Source organism: Poromitra crassiceps (genome assembly GCF_964638095.1).
Source record: "Poromitra crassiceps genome assembly, chromosome: 4".
Lineage (NCBI taxonomy): Eukaryota > Metazoa > Chordata > Actinopteri > Beryciformes > Melamphaidae > Poromitra > Poromitra crassiceps.
In genome coordinates this window covers 49,720,597-49,744,398 of record NC_139626.1, presented here as the reverse complement: position 1 = coordinate 49,744,398, position 23,802 = coordinate 49,720,597, and the positions used below count along the sequence as shown (strand labels likewise).

The 23,802-nt window shown below is 43.3% G+C and overlaps 1 protein-coding gene and 1 pseudogene across 2 annotated transcripts; both read right to left on the bottom strand.

The window, feature by feature from the left end:
- Window positions 1-338: 338 nt before the first annotated feature.
- Window positions 339-7,384, bottom strand: LOC310775055 (beta-galactoside-binding lectin-like). Its single transcript, XM_083635148.1, has 4 exons — window positions 7,345-7,384; window positions 5,055-5,128; window positions 4,047-4,212; window positions 339-1,432 (listed from the first exon to the last, which is right to left on the bottom strand). Exons 1-4 carry the CDS (start codon window positions 7,357-7,359, stop codon window positions 1,286-1,288), a joined length of 402 nt encoding a protein of 133 aa, XP_083491274.1. The 5' UTR covers window positions 7,360-7,384; the 3' UTR covers window positions 339-1,285.
- Window positions 7,385-11,363: 3,979 nt separating this feature from the next.
- LOC310775057 (beta-galactoside-binding lectin pseudogene) lies at window positions 11,364-23,320 on the bottom strand (annotated as a pseudogene). Its single transcript, XR_014554039.1, has 3 exons — window positions 23,259-23,320; window positions 22,220-22,391; window positions 11,364-11,923 (listed from the first exon to the last, which is right to left on the bottom strand). The product of XR_014554039.1 is annotated as a beta-galactoside-binding lectin pseudogene (transcript).
- Window positions 23,321-23,802: the final 482 nt, after the last annotated feature.

Sequence of the window (23,802 nt, the reverse complement as noted above, 5' to 3'; positions counted from 1 at the left end):
TATGGCAACTGCTCTCCCATTGGCCTAACTGCTCCCCCATTAGTCAACTGCTCCCCCATTAGGGTCTGGGGGGAGGAGCTAACCTCTCCCAGACCCTAACCCTAAACCTAAGCTTTCCCACCCCCCACGCCTAAAACTAACCTCCCCCAGACCCTAACCCTAAACCTAACCTCTCCCACCCCTCATGCCTAAACCTAAGCTCCCCCAGACCCTAACCCTAAACCTAACCTCTCCCACCCCCACGCCTAAACCTAACCTCCCCCCAGACCCTAATGGGGGAGCAGTTAGGCTAATGGGGGAGCAGTTGCCATAAGCGTCAAAGATGACTTCCATGGGTTTACATTGAGTTTAGTCGGAAAGCCCAAGTCGTTTCATGGGTCGCTCAAGGGTGCCATGTTAGTAACAAGCGACGCACAAGGGACGGGACAAAGCGTCAATATGCTACGTGCTCGGAGTGAGAACGTGTTGGTATATTTGATAGAAATCATCCCTGGGGCCAGATGTATAAGACTGTGTATATGTAGGTGTAGAAATCCGCGTATACCCAAAACAGGAAACATGCATACACAGTATTTTCGTCATATTTATAAAAACCCCACATAGGTAATAGTCGAACTGAAGAGTGGCCCCTGGTGATGGTGTTTTTTTTTCACAAGCTTTGGCAGATAAAAGATGACCAGTGTTGGGGGTAACTCATTACAAAAGTAACATATTACATGTAATATATTACTTTTAGCAGTAACTCAGTAATATAACTTATTACTTATAGGATTTCAGTAATATTAAACCAGTTACTTTGTCAAGTAACTCAAGTTACAAATTGAGTTACATTTTATTAAATCAAAGCACATATTTAAAAAAGATACAACCATTTCCAAATCAAACTGTGTGTTTTTATGCAAATAACCACTATAGATGTCAATAACAAAGGAAAAGGATAACATTTAGAATTTTGGATTGTTTACACTGACTTCAAGGCGGTTACAATTATTTTTTGGGATGGTTCTGGGGTGGCGATGTAATTCTGCTGCTGCTGTTGTTTTGGTAAAAGTAATGCAAAAGTAGAGTAGTAGGTAACGAGTTACTCTACACAGAAAGTAATATTATAAAGTAACTTATTACTTTCAAAGTAACTAGTAATATGTAGTATATTACATTTTGAAAGTAACTTGCCCAACACTGAAGATGACTGATCCGGTCTGGACTCACAGTAATGTAAAAGACAAACTATATTTCACACACAAAAACAAAAAGGGTGGACAGGCACAGACAGAAGACAAGACGTCTACTTGATCTTGATGCCGATGAGCCTTGCGTCGCCGCGAAACTCAAAGTACTTGTACTTCACGTCTCCCAGCCGGTTGGGGAAGTTCATCATCATGCCGTCAGGTAGCTTGATGGAGAACTGCTCCTTGTTGAAGGTGATGTAGATCTGGTGGGGGGGAAGAGATATAAGTCTCAAGTAAAGATCCAAAATATGCACACAACTTTCAAAAAGGCATATATATAAAGTGAGCAGCAGCACGTTGACTTTGACACCGTGCAGAACTGCAGCAGAGGGACATCGAGGAGAGTTTTATCTCGCTCCCTGAGCTGCTATTATGTTTTATGAGCCTATTCACCTTATTCCTGGACCTACGTTTCCCATGATTCTCAGCGGTTGCCAGTTGTCGACTTTTTCACTAGCAAGGAGGTGCGCGGTGCTGTCAAAAAGTGGGAACGTTTGGCTTATTTTATCCGAAATGGCTAAAAATAGTAACGTTGTGTGGTTGCATAGCGGCGATATTTTACAAAAACGAGGTGAATGTGAATTCACTCGTACTGTACGGGTACCGTACTCATATGTGGTTGCCTGCAGCGGTCGCTTTTGTTTTGAAGGATGAACGTCCAAACCGGAACTCTTATTATTTGGTCATTGAATGTAGCTTTAGCCGTCTCTCTCTTTCAAGATTCAAGATATTGTCACTCCGTTGTACAAGACATAGGTACAAAGTCACACCAATTATTATGATTATTTTCAGTCTCTTTCACTATGAACGGTCCTGGGAGGAAACAGGCAACCGGCAGCTGGAAACAGGGAGGTAGGGTGTCATGGAAGCGCCCGCGGTCTCACCAGGAAACTCGTGAATAAAAGCTGTTGGTCGCCCCCTTCGTAGTTCAGCGGCTGTTGACTTGACGGTGTAGCAGCGCCGACAGTGAGCCCAGGAATATCCTCCTCACCGCCACGGAGATGAGAAAGTTTGATCTTGAGCTAAATCTTTCATATTAGGAAACTAAGGAGAGAGCACACATCACAGATGCTTCTGCTGATGGTGGTTGTACTGAGCAGCGTCCAGGTGGGAATGTGAGCAACTGATATGTGTTAAGAGAAATGATACGCTCAGTCAGAAAATAATATGTCTGGAGAAATGAAGGTTACAAAAGTGCAAAAAAAAAGTGCAAAAAAATCAAGTTAAGTCAGGTTTATTTGTATAGCCCTAATTCAAAATCATGTCTCAGAGGACTTATAAATATTATAAATAAATATTTTCACTGGAGCCCATCATGCAGTGTGCGAGCTGTTTTATTTATTCACTGTTCTAGTCTCAACGCCAGACCCATGAGGGTTATTATGCTGATACACTACGTTACTGCATGCTGCAGATCTCTCTCTGGGTCTGGGACACTTCCGCTTAGCCGGTTGGGAACCGGTCACTTGGCCAGTGATATGCCAGTGGTGGATTCAGTCTTCCCCAATCAGTAACAACTTTGCGATCAGAAAAATAAAATAGTACCCCGACTAGGATTTGAACCCGGGGTCTCCAGGGTGGCAGGGCACTATTCTACCACTAAACTATGTGGTTACTGAGATAATCAGTGGCACGTGGAGCTATATACGATTTCAAAACATGGATCCCTTTTCACTTGTTCTTTCAACAGTGCGCGTGGAGTTGGGACAGTTTAAAAAGCAAAACGTGATTTCATTCAAACCTTAATCTCGAAGAATCATTGAGGGTTCCCTCAAATTGTACAAGTCATGTGTCCAGCCTATTAACATTGTTTATCCAGCACTTCTGCACAGCACAGGCTAGACGAGACACGAATATAGCATATACTGTAAGATGTAACGTTATTATGGCACTAACAGCCTGACGAAGACCAGAGGTTGAAACGCGTTGTGTCTCTTGTGCCCTTGTCCTTTCCTGAAGATGTACTGTGTATTAACTGATTAAGTATACCTGTACATTACTTCTTTATTACATTCTTCTATAAGCATCAAGAAGCTCCCTTTTTTCTATTTACCGTTTACATTGGCCTGCTCAGCTACCTTGTCGCCACTTTTTGATTTTTCCACGTTATTATGGCATAAACGTGTTTTTTATTTAAAAAGTGGGTGCCAAGTCTTTGTGGATCGGACATCACAGTGTGACCGTCTATAACAATTTGTGTAAGCAGCTGCAGAACCCCGAAACGATCAGCATTAACCTCGCCCAAAATGCTACATTCCAACTTCCAACTCATAAATGTCGTTTACGCTTCGCAGTGTATTTTATTTTATGCAAGTGAGACGATGCAGGATTCCCCCGCAATTGATCTCCTCGTAGTCCCACCTCCACAAAACCAAACAGCTTGTTCATCAGCACAGATTGTTTCGTGCTGATCAGATCAGATTTAGGATAAGAGTAGACCAGACCAGACTGTTAGAATAGAATTGACATTGATTGCAACCATTTAGTTATCCTCGTGGATATTAACAATGGTGAGTGGAATTAGTTGTATAGTGATACAGTGATACTTTGCGCCAGATCTAACTAGTCATGATGTGACTCGAGCTGCCCCCTATTGGGCTCTCTCGATTCGTCCGGGTCCGTCCATGCTCGCTGGGCTCAATTTAATCGATAATGTAACTCACCTCCTCGGCTTCACTAGATTATATATCTGTATACCTAAATGTAGCTTAGTGACTAATTATCAAACTGAAAGAGCGTGAGAGATTGCAAATAATTCTCTCTCACACACACACACACACACACACACACACACACACACACACACACACACACAACCTTGCATTCCTCCCCACGCTGGAAGGGGAAGCTTCCGGGGAAGTTGTCCTCGCCGTGCTCCTTCCCCCAGCCCCCCCCGGACTTGGAGTTGCAGACGATGGCGTTGTCAAAACGGGGGTTGAAGTGAAAATAGTTGTCAGAATCATGACCGATGTTGAAGGCAAAACTGCAGCGGGAGGTCATGTGACAAGAGAAAGAGAATGGATTAATTATCTTATCTCAGAGCATGCTACAGCTTCTCCCAGGTTAAAAACAGAACTGGAACCAGGTCATCTAAAACTGTGAGAACAGAGGATTCGAGAAGAACAACGGCCCGATCTCAAACGAAACATTTCCACTAAACAATTTCATACCTGTTTTTGCAAAGTGGAACTCGAAGCCTTTCTATATTCCAGGTGTTAATATCCTGGGTGATCAGATTGTATTTAGATCCAGCAAATCCAGGTGTAAATGCACCTAAACATCCTAACCTAATCCTGTCACCCACCTCGTCAGAGACGAAGAGTGAATTCAATGTTTTCCAATAAACATTATGCAAGTAATAGGAATAAACTTTCATGCAACCAAGACCCCCTTGCAGCCACATGGCAACTCAGGTAGCAACATCCTTGTCAAAGGTGTATTCTCACAACAAGCTCATCGAGGTATTGTCAGTTTTAAAGCAGATCAATATTCAGAGTTGAAGTGACGTGCGTGGTAACCTGGTATTTGGCGAGTGAAAGAGAAATCCCATTTCGGTATTCATAGCATTCTTTTATATCGTCATACGGCCATCTTGGTAAGACAAAAACAGGTGATTGTAATCAATTAACAGGTGATTACAATCAAATTACAAAAACAGCTAACGAGCTGTGTGTAAGTGTAATTGTGTAATTGTAAAGAACCATATTGTTAGGAAATGCATGTGATATCATGGGAATACTATGAATACTAGAGATGCGTTTGAGGCAACATCAGAGCCCACTCCGTTGAAAGGCTGAACAGAGCAGGCTCATGAAGAGGACTTACCGCTTGCAGTCATCGTTGGGTTTGACATGGATCTTACACTCCTGCCCCTTCTCGAAGGTCATGTCCGTGATTTTCTGTCAATGGAAATGACAAAGAATATTAATGGATGGAAGGATGGAGACAAATGTTAACCAAACAACCTTTCAATTGAATGAAAGGTGACAATACTGACTTCAGTTCACACAGAATGCAAAGGATCGGAATGAGGAAACAACAAACCGCTTTTACGTGACACATTTTGTGAAACTCGTTTGGAATTGCATCACTAATAAAGTTTGGAGCAGGAGGTACGGTGGTGCAGTGGTAAGCACTATCGCCTCACAGCTCGAAGGTCGTGGGTTCGATTCCCACCTGGGCCGATGTGAACGCTGAAGGAATGCGTGCCCGTCTGCATGTCCTCGAGTGCCCACCACCCGGGTGGGGTCGGCAAAATGGCCTTTCTGCGTGGAGTTTGCATGTTCCCCCCGTGCCTCCCGGGGGTCTCCTTCATATAGGAACCCCCTTCACAAAAACATGCAACATCCTGGTTGCTTATATGGTTCCTCCTCTGATCGTTAAGGGCGCCTGTTCAGAGGGAGGGGAACTGGTTGGAATAGCGTGAACCTCCCACGTGCTATTTCCTAACGGGGGAGCTTCCTCGGGCAGGTGAAAAGATGCGGCTGACTTGACTGCCCATGTCTCGGAGGATGCATGGAATCAGTCTCGGCTCTCCCCAGATCGGCAGAGGATGGAGTAGCAACCAGGATTGAGTAATTCAAATGAGCACTAAACGGGGGATAAAAAATCGGGAAAAAAACATTTAGAAAAAAAAAAAAAAGTTTGGAGCAGGTGAGAGATGTGAGTCCAATGGGCCAGGCATTCTGCTTTCCCTTTGGATAGATATAATGATTTTGATTTCCATTTAGATAGATTTGCAAGGCCAAACCTGAGATGTTCTGCTACTCTTACGGATAAGACACATGCTGGTCAAGCATGTTGACGAGGAAGCTGAAAAAACACTGCGGGGAGTGTTTGTAGTAGGCAGCAATGTCAAAATCAAATGTTGCGGATATTTCATTAATCATTCATTTCCATTACTGTCCTCTAGAGAGAGAGTGGCGTCAGCAGAGGACCAAAATGCGTGACTCATTAGCCAATGAACAGCCAGGAAAGGGTCTTGCGCTACTTTTGAATGCTAAAATAAAGCTGACAATGTACAATTTGATTCAAGAAAAAAAAATCTAAGTACAACACAATCTGTCCATTTTGCTGCAACTCGACAGTGCTGCTTAATCCAGGATCTTACTTCCTGGAACTCTTGAGTAAAAAACTGGTCCATTGGAGTGAATGGAGATGTCGCGACTCTTCTACATGGCTCTGATTTCCATGTGAGAAGAAGCTGTGGGATGTGATGTGAAGAACTGAAAGAGCTGAAATTATTATGTGTCGAGGGGAACTCTGGTGACCGAGAGGCGATGATCAGAGATTTTAGATTTATTGCTGAGTTTTGGTTTTAGACTACCTTCATCATATCATACTTAACATTCCCATGCGTGTTTGAGGCAGTTTATGACGCTCTTATCCATACGTGTGTCAGTAGAATATAAGCTTAAATCAGCCTAATTACAAATAACTGATTGCAAAGAGAGGAAACGGTGCAAAGAGAGGATGCATTGATTATTCCCATGTCCCTAGAATGATGATGGACGATACAGAGCTCAGTAAAGAAATACAATCTGAGGAGGAAGAACATTTTATCATCACGGCTGAGCATTCAGCGATGTGGACATTTACTGGCTCTAATGGATGCAGATGGTGTCTCGATGGATTTGAATGTATGCCTTCAACACAAAATGTGGTAAGTTTTAATCACTCTATAAACATTTATGGAGAAAGAATTCTGAAACATGTGACACATCCGCCTCACTGTTAATATCTAACCTGTAGATCTGAAATCAGTTTGAATTAGTTTGAAGATAATTCAACCAATGAGAGCGTCAATACAGGTGTGTAAATTAAATGCGCTGATGAACATCATAACATACAGTATGAGTGTAAACACATGTACAGCAAATTTAGCCTCCTTTTTTAGCTTGGTGTAATGCCACAACAGAGCTAATAATTTAGTTAGAGGAATGTTGTGGAAACATGACTACTTCCTACCAGCAAACTGCTGTGCATCACCACCGTTATTACAGAACTGCACACACTCCAGCAAAGGTGTAAGACCCGTAAGACGAGCAGGAGAAGATGGGCATCATGGGGAACAGAGAAGAGTGCTGCTGCTGTGAATGAAGCGTAAACCACTCACCATGCAGTTCAGCATGTTGGCTGTCTTCAGTGGGTTGAGTCTTCAGTGACGGAAGATGCTCTGCAGCCAGGTGAGCACTTTATATCAGGCTGGTCGGAGCCGGAAGCAACCAATAAGGAAGGGCCTGTAAAAGCCACAACCAATCAGGATCATTCATGTGTAGCCTTAGCCACTGTTCTGCTTTGTATTATTATTGTAATAACCTTTAAATTTAAAGCAGCTAAATGCTGCCACCACCAGGGGAGAACCGGTAATTGGTTCAATGTCAAAGAGGCTGTAATGATCCCACACCGGAAACTGAAGGGCAATACCAAAGTCACTTTATTATGTAAAACCTATAAGCTAACAAATAAACAAAGACAGGACCCAAACACAGACATACAACTATTATGGTTAAAATAGGCTACTCAACTCGCCCGGTTGGCGATGACCCTCCCCGAGGTCTACGCTTGTGGCGCCCCGGTCGACTCCCCGGGGAATCACGGCTTCGGCGGGGGCGCTAGACAAAGTCAGTGATGACTCAGGAAAGTTTGTGGACACAGCATACGGCAGCGTGCCGCTGCTGAGGATCGGCTGGAGAGCGGCGGCCAGTTAACACTCCTAGCCCCAGCCCTGACTAACTACAGGAGGCAGCTGACCTCCCCTCTTACGCCTCGTGCACATCTACAATGGCAAAATCGCTTTTCCGCTGTGTCGCAGCGTTTTGTGGGCGTGGAAACCAGCTTCCAGCTTGGAGCTGTAGAAACGTTTTCAGGTAGATGTACACAGAAGGGTGGGGGGAGGAAATGTGTAGGAAGAGCTGTCATTGGGTAGCTTAACGAAAGGTCCCGCCCTAGTCCCGCCCTTCGAGCGTTAAGCCGCTCAGAGACAAGCCGCCTCTAGTCTGCGACAGCGAAACGCTGGGCGGTTCCTGCGGCAGGGGGCGCGAGGTTGAAATGGACCAATCAGACGCGGAAATGAAGCAAGACAGCCTATCAAGATGCAGCGTCAAAGAGTTTTTCACAGCCGGCACAGTCATGGTGTGCACGAGCCGTAACCGGCTGCAAACATCTCCCTCCCGTCCCAGAGAGTGACCAGCCGTGTCGGCTCTTGCACACCATGAACCGCTCGGCGGCATGCAGAGCGTGAAAGCCTCTTTGACGCTGCATCTTGATAGGCTGTCTTGCTCTATTTCCGCGTCTGACGGCTCTTGCACACCTACAATGGCAAAATCGCTTTTCCGCCTAGTCGCAGCGTTTTGTGGGCGTGGAAACCAGCTTCCAGCTTGGAGCTGTAGCCTGTAGAAACGTTTTCAGGTCGAGGTACACAGGAGGGTGGGGGGACGAAATGTGTAGGAAGAGCTGTCATTGGGTAGCTTTAACGAAAGGTCCCGCCCTAGTCCCGCCCCGCGAGCGTGAAGCCGCTCGGAGACAAGCCGCCTCTAGTCTGCGACAGCGAAACGCAAGAGAGAGCAAGACAGCCTATCAAGATGCAGCGTCAAAGAGGCTTTCACGCTCTGCATGCCACCGAGCGTTTCATGGTGCGCAAGAGCCGTGATTGGTCCATTTCAACCTCGCGCCCCCTGCCGCTGGACCGCCCAGCGTTTCGCTGTCGCAGACTAGAGGCAGCTTGTCTCCGAGCGGCTTCACGCTCGCGGGGCGGGACTAGGGCGGGACCTTTCGTTAAAGCTACCCAATGACAGCTCTTCCTACACATTTCGTCCAACCACCCTTCTGTGTACATCTACCTGGAAACGTTTCTACAGGCTACAGCTCCAAGCTGGAAGCTGGTTTCCACGCGGAAAAGCAATTTTGCCATTGTAGGTGTGCAAGAGCCGTCAATGAGAGAAACGCTCCACCAGCAACACCGCAGCCATAGACTGACTGCCTTTTCAGTACTCAATCAGCGTCTCCCCTCTGGTCACTCTCAGGTGAGAGTCACTGTCTCTTGATTAGGTCAGGCTGCCTCACTCACTACATTATGTTGCATTCATACAAATCAATACAAAGCAATTATAAGTGCCAGCTATTAGCTTCATGATCAGTTCACTCTTGATTGATTGATTGATAACTTTATTGAAACAATAATAGCAGGATCGTACAAGACAACACAACATAACCATATTGCTCAAAAGGAATAAAACACAATAAAGCCCGAGGGCTTATTTCCATTGTGGTCCTTGTGACTTAAAAGAACACTGTGTAAAGCAATCACTAAACTGACACTAAGTTATTAAGAAACACTCTTAAATGACTGGCAGACTTCCCAGCATGCATTACATTTAGTTATTTTTAAATAACTTTATTAACATTCGTTCACATAGCCTACAGGACAATACAAAACAGTACAGGGAGATACCCATTTATATAGCTCAGTGGGAGATACTGTACATACAGACAGACAGACAGACAGACAGACAGACAGACAGACAGACAGACAGACAGACAGACAGACAAAAACAATCATTATCAACATAAAAAGGATAAAAAGAAATAAAATAAATACAACATAAACAATCTAAGTACAACTTAAATCACCTAGCATTGGCAATGCAGTCAATTAATTTCATCATTAGAAGGGATGTCTTTAAAGCTTTTTTGTTCCTAAATACTTTACAAATAGTCATACTATGACTGAAGTTCAACATAAAACAGGGACCAAGACCTTATGACCTTATCTGAATCCGAAAGTTATATGAATGCATTGCATTTAGTTTAAATTCTCCAGAAACTCAGGCTTTCTTCTCCGGATGGAGACTAGTATGTGTGTACAGTATTTAAGGTTAATCAAACCAATCAATTTCTGATCAAAAAAGCCATGCTTTTGGACATCCAATAAGGTGCAGCAGACATTCTATACCTCGAAATGTCAAGATTACTAAAATATACTGTAGTGGAGGTAAGCCACATTATTTAAATGAGGTTGATAGTTTACTCACTTGTTTTCAGATCATCTGTATCAAAGAGGGAAAATTAGTTGGGTAAGCTCACCTTGGATAGTTTACCCACCTCATTTACCAACCATTACACCCCTGACTGTGACGTTAGTTAAATATGCTGGCTGCAGTATATGTTGGTATGTCGAGTTAATCACTTAGCGTTTTAGACAGTGACAGACCAAGGGAAATACAGACTGATCAGTGATTCACGTTAGCGTTGCTGATAAACTTACCCCGCTAGCCGGACGCTTCTCGCTCATACTGAGCATTAGCGCCTGGCGACCATCAACGCATTTCCAATCAAACAATCGTGCCGCTCTCACGTCTGTATAAAAATGAACCCTTACCTGAGACAAAAAACTTGAAGTGAAGACGCTATCCGATGGCCAACATCCTCTTCTTTTAAATACATATAGTTGCCGCTTCCAAATTGTTACATAAAATCCACTTTTCTGTCTTTGAAAAACCGAAAATCATTCATCTGGAGCAACCCGGAAATACGACTCATTGTTTACTCACTACTTCCGGTTGCTAAATGTTATCCTTTTCCTTTGTTGTTGTCATCTATAGTGGTTATTTGCAGAAAACACACAATTTGATTAGGAAATTATTGTATATTTATTTAAATATGTGCTTTGATCAAATAAAAATAACTCAATTTGTAACTTGTGTTACTCGACAAAGTAACTGGTATATTACTGGAATCCTATTGGTAATAGGTTATATTACTGAGTTACGGCTAAAAGTAATATATTACATGTAATGTTACTTTTGTAATGAGTTAGTTACCCCCAACACTGTTCAACAGTGATTGGCAGTTTACAGTTTGAACTAAATGAATGAAGCATGAAATGGTCTTGACCTGTGTGTGTGTGTGTGTGTGTGTGTGTGTGTGTGTGTGTGTGTGTGTGTGTGTGTGTGTGTGTGTGTGTGTGTGTGTGTGTGTGTGTGTGTGTGTGTGTGTGTGCACGTCACGTGCACGCTCGAGTGTCTGTGTGTGAGATAGAAAAAATGCCAGAGAGAAAGGTGCAACTAAATCCATTGCATCACAATAAAAAAGAAGGGTACACAATACACAACACTCTTATTTCACAGCGTTTTATTAACAAGCCCAGTGACCTCCATACTGGTAGATCAGATGTCAGGCAAGTACAATGAGGTGAGATTTACTGTGGCGCCCTCTTGAGGCCCTTTGCTCTCATTACAAAAGAAAAGCTCTACTGTATATTGATAGAAATCATCCCTGGGGCCAGATGTATAAGACTGTGTATAGGTGTAGAAATCTGCGTATACCCAAAACAGGAAACATGCATGTATTTTCGTCATATTTATAAAAACACAACATAGGTAATAGTCAGACTGAAGAGTGGCCCCTGGTGGTGGTGTTTTTTTTCACAAGCTTTGGCAGATAAAAGATGACTGATCCGGTCTGGACTCACAGTAATGTAAAAGACAAACTATATTTCACACACAAAAACAAAAAGGGTGGACAGGCACACACAGGAGACAAGAGGTCTACTTGATCTTGATGCCGATGAGCCTTGCGTCGCCGAAGAACTCAAAGTACTTGTACTTCACGTCTCCCAGCCGGTTGGGGAAGTTCATCATGCGGCCGTCAGGTAGTTTGATCTGGAACTGCTCATTGTTGAAGTAGATGTAGAACTGGTGGGAGGGAAAAGATAGAGGCATAGTTTAAAGTCTCAAGTAAACAAATATGCACACAACTTTCAAAAAGGCATAATATAAACAGATCCTTTCCAAAAAATTTGAATATCATGGAAATATCATGGATGACCGTGTGGATTGTCAAGCAAAGACGATTCAAAAATTTGGCGGAGATTCAGAGGGAGTGGACTGAGGCTGGAGTCAGTCACTCATAACTGAGAAGTAACTGCTGATTTTCACCACACTATTCTAATTTCTTGAAATACTGTTTTGGGGGTTTTCTGGAGCTGTAGGCCAAAATTATGAAAAATGAAACAAATAAAGGCTAGAAATATTTCACTTTGTGTGTAATGAATCTATAATCTATGAAAGTTTCACTTTAGGAATTATGGAAAAAAACTAACTTTTCCATGATATTCAAATTTTTTGGAAAGGATCTGTATAAAGTGAGCAGCAGCACGTTGACTTTGACACGGTGCAGAACTGCAGCAGAGGGACATCGAGGAGAGTTTATCTCTCTCCCTGAACTGCTATTATGTTTTATGAGCCTATAAAAGCTGTTTGTCGCCCCCTTCGTAGTTCAGCGGCTGTTGACTTGGCGGTGTAGCAGCGCCGACAGTGAGCCCAGGAATATCCTCCTCACCGCCACAGAGAAGGGAAAGTTTGATCTTCAGCTAAATCTTTCATATTAGGAAACTAAGGAGAGAGCACACATCACAGATGCTTCTGCTGATGGTGGTTGTACTGAACAGCTTCTAGGTGGGAATGTGAGCAACTGCTATGTGTTACAGAAAGTCCCTCCAGGAAATTGCGATTTTGCGATTGCAATAATTAATGCAAATTCAACCAAACGATATATTTGCGGGGGCTTGCAATTTTTCAAAATTCACGCGATTTCGCCGCAAAAAGTTAGTTAAATGCCGCATCTTTACCTGGTTTTGAGATATGTGTGCGCTGTTATCTTGCCTGGTTGCTGTGGGAACGAGGGACAACAATAGGAAGTGACGAGAGTGTGGGACGTAACGTAACACGTCATCGCATTGCGATGAGGAGGGCAAACCCTTCACATTTGCCAACAAAAATAACCGCAAAACAATTAGCCTACCAAATGTTTTGCATGAAAGTGGAGGCAAACTAATTTTCACTCCGTGTAACACTGTCGTGGAGGAACACAAACGGAAATCGTCACTGGACAGCCACTTTGCTAGCGCGAAGCATTTGAGACCCACACACACACACACACACACACACACACACACACACACACACAGGTGGCATATTTAGCTTAAGGTCTAGTTGTTTGAATATTTAACAAGGAACAAGGAACAAGGAACAAGGAACAAGGAACAAGGAACAAGGAACAAGGAACAAGGAAGGGATGAGGAGGACAGGGAAGGCATGAAGATAAGAGGAAATATATAAAGCACTAAGCAAAAAGTATGAGAAAAGGCAAAGTGATAATAGCATTATTGAGGATGAGGAAGAAAGGAGAAGAGAAACTATGAAGGGAGGAAAAGAAAAAATGTAATTAAAAATTAAAAAATTAAATCACATTTTTTTCCTCAACTCCGCAAATTTTGCCAGTTCCCGCAATTTTACCGCAAAAAATCACATAAAATTACGCAAATTGCATTGCAAATTTTGAGAAAAGCAGCCGCAAAATCAAGCATTTATGATCGCAATAATCACAAAAAAATAATATGTCTGGAGAAATGAAGGTTACAAAAGTGCAAAAATAAGTAATAAGTAAGTAATAAGTACAGCGTGACCCCAGTTGAGCTATAATCTCCGCACACAAAAGTGAGAGCAGCCTTCGGCCACTGTTGTCTAAAGAAAGATAAAACCATGAGAACAGAACTTGATTGTCTAAAAGATATGACTAATTCCGAAGTGGGAGGCCGCCATTTTCAATGTCGCCGAATGTGAAAACACATTGGGCTCTATCGTTGCAGCGGCGCAGTTTCTAGGCCGAACGCCAGCCGCAGCGCAAAGCAGTGGGCGTGGAAAGGCGCACTTGATATCTTGGTATCGGCGCTAAACTCAGCCTCAACCATTATAACCACGCCTTTTAAGCGTAAAATTATGCATTGTCCGCTCATTGGAGAATTGCAGGGAAGAGACACACGCTTGCCTTTTAAGCTCCAATTCCTGGACAAATCCGGTAAAACCAGACAAAGCCAAGGGCTCCGCCGCCCCCCCCTCCCTTCATCCGGTCTGTCTATCTCCATATATAGGCTATTATTCCATATTATTATGCTTCTCAAACCAATAACTGCAGTTAAAATACTGCAAGCATGTAAATACGCTACACTATAGCAAGACCAAAGTGAAAATAATTTCTAAATGCATCTGATAGAAAAAAATATTGCCTATGGCTGGATGTCATGAGATTAGATGGCCAGAATGATATCGTTTTATCTCTCCTCCCCCACTGCACGATGCAACATCCTCTGAATGACACCTATCACTTTTACTGGATCTGATAACTTAATTCTATTTAATTTACAGGATTTTATTATTGAGTAATAGTATTTTATTTGGCCTATATATGCGTCCCCCCCACCCCCTGCCCACAGGCTCTGACAAATATGTTCATTCTCAATAAAATCTTCAGTAATCAATCAGAGGGGCTTTAAAAGCCAGATTGGCAGCAGCTGGCGCAGTGTGATCAATATGGCAGACCAAAACCGATCCACTAAATTCACAGCTGAGGAGAAGATGGTGCTGGCGAATCAGGTGATATATCTGTCCACCATTCATTTTGAATAGCTACAAAACAACTCTTTACTTAAGTTGTTTATTCATCTATCCATTCAGGTTCAAATGTACCATCGCGCACTGTTTGGGGAGGAGAATTACCCCGCCGACGCCCCGCGCCCAGTCCTGGACCGCCTGAGTGAGCCGCCCCAGGTGGCCGTCTATGCGCTGCGCTTGTTCAGCACCTCGGACAGCTCCGCTGCCACAGACGGGGGAAACATTTGGAAATAATTATAACTTTCTATGCTTTGCACACAGAAAAAATAAATACAACAGACAATTCTGTAATGAATAGCTGTAATGAAGAGTGGGGTTTGAAGAAGCGCTACACAACAGTTGATCCAGTTTCTCTCTCTCTTTCTTTCTCTCTCCCTTTCTCTCACATTAAACGATATACATGCCTATAATGTCAATTATCTGAATGAAATAATAATACATATTAATTAGGAATATTAGTAATATTAGTAGCCTAGCTAATTTCGGGGGGGGGGGGTAATAAAACGTAGAGCTATATTACACATAAATGGGGATTATTATGATAGCCTAAACTAAATTTATGAAACTGCATTTCAGCTTCACCCAAAAAGCCTGAGAAGGGTTGCAATCTTATATTCTATTGTATTCTAAAGTATTTTTTTCTATATATTGTATTCTCCATTCACTTTCCTGTCCCCGGTGCACAGAATCCTGCTTTAGGCCAGCTTTTCAAAAGCGCAAAGCGCTAAAAGTCGGCCAGGTCGGAAGATGGCTGGAAGATAGTAGTACGCCGGTATTTAGCGCCGCCACGCCCACTTCGGCGCATTCAGGGACTCCGCCACGCCCATTCGGCCTAAAGCGCATTTGGCAGCCTAAAGCCTATTGCTATTTTCCCGAAACAGGCGCAAGGCACGTTTTTTTGCGTTTAAGGCCCGTTTTAGCGCCGAAGGCCTGTGGGAGAATAGGGACCATTGTGAACACAGTATTTAATGTATCAGCCATGTCTTAAAGGGGCTAAATGCGAGGTTCAGCCCTAGATGCCCGCAAAGTCAAACCACTATCACAGCGAGACAAGTGAGCGATATTGTTTTGGGAAGCTGTGCCTATGCGTTTTAAAGACTGTTTGTGTTTACGTCATGTCGTTACAGCTAGATAGTTCTGATTTTTGGAAGCCTAGCCCTATTTGCTACTTACCAATGATGATGGTGTTGATTGGTAGATTCCTTTCTCAGCAAAATCCATGCTGTTCCTCATATAGCTCCAGATAGTTAGCCACAAACCAATACAAGGTCCATGGGGTCACGCTCCTGTCTGTGCAGGCTTATTGAGGCTCAGTGGAATGTACTTTGTGTGCACTGTGGAGGACATTTCAGCGAGCCTCAGTCAGCTTGCACAGAAAGGAGGGTGACCCCATTGACCTCGTATTGGTTTGTGGCTAGTCTCAACGCCAGAGCCACCAGAGTTCTTACGCTGATACACTACGTTACTGCATGCTGCAGATCTCTCTCTGGGTCTGGGACACTTCCCCTTAGCCGGCTGGTTATGGGAGGGAACCGTTCACTTGGCCAGTGATTGGCCAGTGGTGGATTCAGTCTTCCCCAATCAGTAACGACTTTGCGATCAGAAAAATAAAATAGTACCCCAACCCGGGATTTGAACCCTTGGTCTCCAGGGTGGCAGCGCACTACTCTACCACTAAACTATCTGTATCAGGCGTGTAGGCCTGGTCCCATTTAGTGAAGCCGCTGCATGTTAGATCGCAGCTCTGGCGGCTGTAGCCAGTATAGGTCACAAGGCCCGCCTCCCCCATGTTAGTGGATGGGAAAATCACAACCGAAGTAATCACAGTATACGTCAGATAATTTCTTTCCAAAGGTGGTTTGTATCATTTTAGATAGTCATTATCATGCTAATGCCTGTGCAAGTGGTCATTTTTCTGATCAGTTTGTTTTTAAGTAGTTATTCGACATATAAAAAGGGATAAAAATGGATGATTGCCAGCTGTGGCAGCCAGTCTCAAGCCGTCATTGGCTGGACAGGCTCTTCATATTATAGAGCTAGCGTTAGTTTGACATAGAAAGGACACAGTGCTGCTTTCATCATGTAACGCTGCCTGGAGGTCTGGGTGGCTCTGCTGGGTGTGTGGGGCCGGGACAGGGGCTCTTAGCATGGGTAGTGGCTCCCTGGAGGTCGGGGTGGCTCATGGGGTGGCTGTGCTGGCTACCAGACATATCAATGGACCGCAATAAAAAGAACATTGTTTTGAGAAAGGTGCGTGAGGAATTAACGTTGGTTGGGGACTGAAGTAAGTTCAGAAAATATGTGTTTTATTAGTTACTCCAGCGTTATCGGTACACAATGGTTTTTAGCATAGCAATAGCGTTACCCGCTTTCGCTAGTCGGCTGTTTTTTATTATTTACCGGCTTAATATTACTATAACTTAACAACCGATAACGATAGCTGGAATAACACAATAATATACACATATTTTCAGAACTTACCAGGTTGTCCAACTGCCAGGAAATGTGTTTTATAACGTTAACTCCCATCCCGGGTAAGATGGGGCCTAGTACGTAACCACCAGCCATTAGCTAATCGCTAACAGGTTAGCCGTTAGCGTCATATACAAACAGAGGTTTTATTTTTGGTATTAAAGCAACAAACGTTTTTATATGGATATCTCAGAGAAATGCTTTGACTGTGGGGATGTTCGTTCTTCACAAGCTCCTCTCTTAGTAACGATATACCATTGGCATAAATAAGATATACTGTAGCTCAGTGGGATATGCAGAGTCAGAGAATAGACCAGGCAGCCTGGCTCACGCACTGGGCTAACGTTATAGGTTTGGCTGCCCTACCCACACTGTACCGGGGATGTACAACAACGTAGCCTCACGGTTAGATTTGTTAAACCAACATTTGCTCCAAAAGGAATTAAATCATAAAGTGAATCAAAATGCCACAGAAACATTAGGCTAATCAACGCAGAGATCCGATAATTTCTCCCAGTGATAGGCTGAGAGCAGCCCTGCTGAAGGCTCCTCTTCCGGGCTGCAGCAGCAGCAGCCCGGAAGAGGAGCCTTCAGCCGTCAGCCCGGAGGTCTGACTTGTCTGGCTGATACAGCTTCAATCTCCGACAACGAAAATCAGATTTTCGTACAGGCGTCATTTTGATAAACTGATCTCATAGTGGGAATCTTCCTAGTTACTTTTGGCGAGACAAAAAATATTACAACTTAAAGTGCCATATTTACAGAGCTAGACTGTATATAAATACACAATGCACTGTGCGCATTCTAGAAACAGCAGCTCTACATAAGAAAGTTCAGAGGGGCGGGGAGCTCTCAGAGGTTCTATCTCAACGGAGCTACTGCGCAGACTCTGGTTCACTGATCTGGCAGGATTTTGGCTTCAATAGACCATACAGGGAGGAGATAGGGACGCTCTGTCCATATTTATTTATGTCGATGATCTGTATACTGAGATAATCAGTGGCACGTGGAACTAGTTTATATACCATTTCAAAACATGGATCCCTTTTCACTTGTTCTTTCAACAGTGTGCGTGGAGTCGGGACAGTTTAAAAAGCGAAACGTGATTTGATTCAAACCTTAATCTCGAAGAATCATTGAGGGTTCCCTCAAATCTTACAAGTCGTGTGTCCAGCCTATTGCACACCACAGGCTAGACGAGACACGAATATAGCCTATACCGTAAGATGTAAGATTATTATGGCATAAACGTGTTTTTTATTTAAAAAGTGGGTGCCAAGTCTTTGTGGATCGGACATCACAGTGTGACCGTCTATAACAATTTGTGTAAGCAGCTGCAGAACCCCGAAACGATCAGCATTAACCTCGCCCAAAATGCTACATTCTAAATTACAACGATTTAGACGTCTACGCGGGAACGTCAAGCTGACGTCGAAATATGACCATTACCATAGAGACAGTCGGCATGTCTGGGAACGCCCATACAGGCTCTAGGAACGCCCACAATAGACGCTGGGTTAGCTGGCTCAGTCTGGCTGGGGGCGTGGTCAGGGTGGGGTAAAAACCCCGTTCTATCCATTCAGCAAAGTTAGAATTTAGCTTATAGCCCAGCCCAGGCAGACACGATCGGGGATTTAATCACCGCAGTAAACGCACATCTGAGCAGACGTCTTGTGTTCTGCTCTAGAACCCCCAAACCTGTAGTTTAGAGCCGCAGCACCATCTTTTGGTGAGTCAGCCCATGAGATATATCGCCGGTTTCACCCCACTCGCGCGCCAGCCGTTTAACATTTTGTCGGCGTTCCCACACATGCCGACTGTCTCTATGAATGGGCATGTTCACTTATTCTGCTATGTACACAGTGTATATTCAGCAGCTTTATACATAAAGATATAATTATGTCCAGATTAACAATTAAGGGCCTGTGTCCATCTAGCGTCTTTTCATCAGCTTCGGCGTCTTTTTTCAGTTGTTTCCAATGAGGAGCGAGCGTATGTTGGCGCACACGGACGTCTAGAGAAAGTGCGCAGCGCCCAGCATCTATTTTCACAGCGCTCCGGCGTTTTTGTGCGCCCGACTCCCAGCGCTTCCAGCTGAAAATATTTTAACTTTTCAGAAAGATGCTGGTGTTGGGTGCTCCTTTTCTGGCAACTATTCATGGAGAAACTATCGCAACAGACACAGAAAGGCTCAATTGTGGGAGCAGATTGGCTAGACACTTGATATTTCTGGTGAGTGTTGAGCTAAATCACTGTACCTATGTGTGTTGTTTGCTGATGTTAGCTGTCAGCTATCAAGCTACTACCGCACTGAACTAACGTTAGTTTCAGACTGCTTTCATTGTATATTGTGCGCTGAGATGAGCGCTTCCCAGCGTACTTCCAGCATTTAACGGTCGGAAAAAGACGATAGATGGACACACGGCCTAAGGGCCTGTGTCTTTTTTCAGTTGTTTCCAATGGGGGGAGAGCGTATGTGGGCGCACACGGACGTCTAGAGAAAGTGCGCTGCGCCCAGCGTCTATTTTCAGAGCGCTCCAGCGTTTTGTGCGCCCGACTCCCAGCGCTTCCAGCTGAAAATAATTTAACTTTTCAGAAAGACGCTGGTGTCGGGTAACCTGACTCCGCCAGATGGGGGCGGGATTGTTCCACAAATTCACAATCCCACCTCTGTGAAACAAATGTGAACCAACCTACATCCATCTGGCAGCGTCAGGTTAGGTGTCGGGTGCTCCTTTTCTGGCAACTAATCATATGGAGAAACTATCGCAACAGAGACAGAAAGGCTCAATTGTGGGAGCAGATTGGCTAGACTGGTGAGTGTCGTGCTTACTGCTTTTAAAGGAGAATTTCGTTTTTTTTCAACCTGGACCCTATTTTCCACACTGTATGTGTCTAAAGGACTCATCGTGACATATTTTGTTAACGCTTTAGAATACAGCCCGCAAATAAGCATTATAGTATAACTACGGGGTACAAGGAGTGAATTTAAACTTTAACTAGATGCTAACAAGATCTGTAGTTATAGTATAACTACGGGGTACAAGGAGTGTAGTTATAGTATAACTATGGGGTACAAGGAGTGAATTTAGACTTTAACTAGAGGGTAACAAGATCTGTACTTATAGTATAACTACGGGGTACCACACTGTACTTACAGGGTAACTACGGGGTCGCGGGCTGTATTCTAAAGCAGGGGACCAATTCTGTACTTATAGGCTAATTACAGGGTACCACACTGTACTTATAGTGTACTATAGAATACAGCCAGCGACCCCGTAGTTACCCTGTAAGTACAGTGTGGTACCCTGTAGTTATACTATAAGTACAGATCTTGTTACCCTCTAGTTAAAGTCTAAATTCACTCCTTGTACCCCATAGTTATACTATAACTACACTCCTTGTACCCCGTAGTTATACTATAAGTACAGATCTTGTTACCCTCTAGTTAAAGTCTAAATTCACTCCTTGTACCCCGTAGTCAGTGTTGGGCAACTTACTTTCAAAATGCAATATACTACATATTACTAGTTACTTTCATTTGAAAGTAATTAGTTACTTTACAATATTACTGTCTGTGTAGAGTAACTTGTTATTTATTACACTACTTTTGCATTAATTTCACCAAAACAACAGCAGCAGCAGAATGACATCGCTGCCCCGGAACCATCCCGAAAAATGATGTCAACCGCCTTGAAGTCAGTGTAAACAATCCAAAATTCTAAATGTTATTCTTTTTTCCTTTGTTATTGTCATCTGTAGTGGTAATTTGCATAAAAACAGACAGTTTGATTAGGAAATGATTGTATCTTTATTTAAATATGCTTTGATTTAAAAAAATGTAACTCAATTTGTAACTTGAGTTACTTGACAAAGTAACTGGTATAATATTACTGTAATCCTATAAGTAATAAGTTATATTACTGAGTTACTGCAAAAAGTAATATATTGCATGTAATATGTTACTTTTGTAATGAGTTACTCCCAACACTGCCCGTAGTTATACTATAACTACACTCCTTGCACCCCGTAGTTATACTATAAGTACAGATCTTGTTACCCTCTAGTTAAAGTCTAAAATTCACTCCTTGTACCCCGTAGTTATACTATAACTACACTCCTTGTACCCCGTCGTTATACTATAACTACACTCCTCGTACCCCGTAGTTATACTATAACTACACTCCTTGTACCCCGTAGTTATACTATAACTACACTCCTTGTACCCCGTAGTTATACTATAACTACACTCCTTGTACCCCGTAGTTATACTTTAACTACAGTGTGGTACCCCGTAGTTATACTATAAGTACATATCTTGTTCCCCTGTAGTTACAGTCTGAATTCACTCCTTGTACCCCGTAGTTAGACTATAAGTACAGTGTGGTACCCCGTAATTAGCCTATAAGTACAGAATTGGTCCCCTGCTTTAGAATACAGCCCGCGGCCCCGTAGTTACCCTGTAAGTACAGTGTGGTACCCCATAATTAGCCTATAAGTACAGAATTGGTCCCCTGCTTCAGAATACAGCCCGCGACCCCGTAGTCACCCTGTAAGTACAGTGTGGTACCCCGTAGTTATACTATAAGTACAGATCTTGTTACCCTCTAGTTAAAGTCTAAATTCACTCCTTGTGCCCCGTAGTTATACTTATACTATAACTACACTCCTTGTACCCCATAGTTATAGCCTACTATAACTACAGATCTTGTTACCCTCTAGTTAAAGTTTAAATTCACTCCTTGTACCCCGTAGTTATACTATAACTACACTCCTTGTACCCCGTAATTATACTATAACTACATGCTTATTTGCGGGCTGTATTCTAAAGCCATATTTTATTCAAATTGGTACAGGTACAGTGATACTCTGTGCCAGATCTGACTCATCATGATATGACTTGGGCTGCCCCCTATTGGGCTCTCTCGATTCGTCCGGGTCCGTCCGTGCTTGCTGGGCTCAATTTAACAGAAAGAGCATGAGAGATTGCAAATAATTAACTCACACACACACTCACACACACACACACACACACACACACACACACACACACACACACACACACACCTTGCATTCCTCCCCACGCTGGAAGGGGAAGTTTCCCTCGCGGTGCGCGTCCCCCCAGCCGCCCCCGGACAAGGAGTTGCAGAGGATGGTGTTGGTGTCGCTGCGATAGTTGAAACGGGGGTTGAAGTGCAGTGCGATGTTGTCAGAATCATGACCGATGTTGATGGCAAAACTGCAGCGGAAGCAGGCAAGCAAAGGTCGGAGGGAGGTCATGAGGAAAGAGGAAGAGAATGGATGAATTATCTTATCTCACAGCATGCTAGGAGGATTCGAGAAGAACAACGGCCCGATCTCAAACCAAACATTTCCACTAAACAATTTCATCTACCTGTTTTTGCAAAGTGGAAATCAAAGCCTATCTCTATTCCAGGTGTTAATATCCTGGGTGATCAGATTGTATTTAGATCCATCAAATCCAGGTGTAAATGCACCTAAACATCCTAACCTAATCCTGTTACCCAAACTACCTGGTCAGAGACAAAGAGTGAATTCAATGTTTTCCAATAAACATTATGCAAGTAATAGGAATAAAAATGTCATGCAACCAAGACCCCCTTGCAGCCACATGGTAGCTCAGGTAGCAACATCCTTGTCAAAGGTGTATTCTCACAACAAGCTCGTCGAGGTATTTGTCAGTTTTAAAGCAGATCAATATTCAGAGTTGAAGTGACGTGCGTGGTAACCTGGTATTTGGCGAGTGAAAGAGAAATCCCATTTCAGTATTCAAAGCATTCTTTTAGATCGTCATATGGCCATCTTGGTAAGACAAAAACAGGTGATTGTAATCAATTAACAGGTGATTACAATCAAATTACAAAAACAGCTAACGAGCTGTGTGTAAGTGTAATTGTGTAATTGTAAAGCACCATATTGGTAGGAAATGCATGTGATATCTAATAGGCTACTATGAAGAGATGCATGTCTCAAACTAAGCATTTGGTTTGAGGTCGGACCATTGTGTTCCTGACCTACAGATGAACCACATCAGAGCCCACTCCGTTGAAAGGCTGAACAGAGCAGGCTCATGAAGAGGACTTACTGCTCGCAGTCGTCCTTGGGTTTGACGTGGATCTTAAACTCCTGCCCCTCCTTGAAGCTCATGTCCGTGATTTTGAAAATATTAGTGGATGGAAGGATGGAGACAAATGTCAACCAAACAATCTTTCAATTGAATGAAAGGTGACAATACTAACTTCAGTTCACACAGAATGCAAAGGATCGGAATGAGGAAACAACAAACCGCTTTTACGTGACACATTTTGTGAAACTCGTTTGGAATTGCATCACTAATAAAGTTGGAGCAGGTGAGAGATGTCAGTCCAATGGGCCAGGCATTCTGCTTTCCCTTTGGATAGATATAATGATTTTGATTTCCATTTAGATAGATTTGCAAGGCCAAACCTGAGATGTTCTGCTAATCTTACGGATAAGACACATGATGGTCAAGCATGTTGACGAGGAAGCTGAAAAACACTGCGGGGAGTGTTTGTATATTTGCAGTAGGCATCAATGTCAAAATCAAATGTTGTGGATATTTCATTAATCATTCATTTCCATTAGTGTCCTCTAGAGAGAGAGTGGCG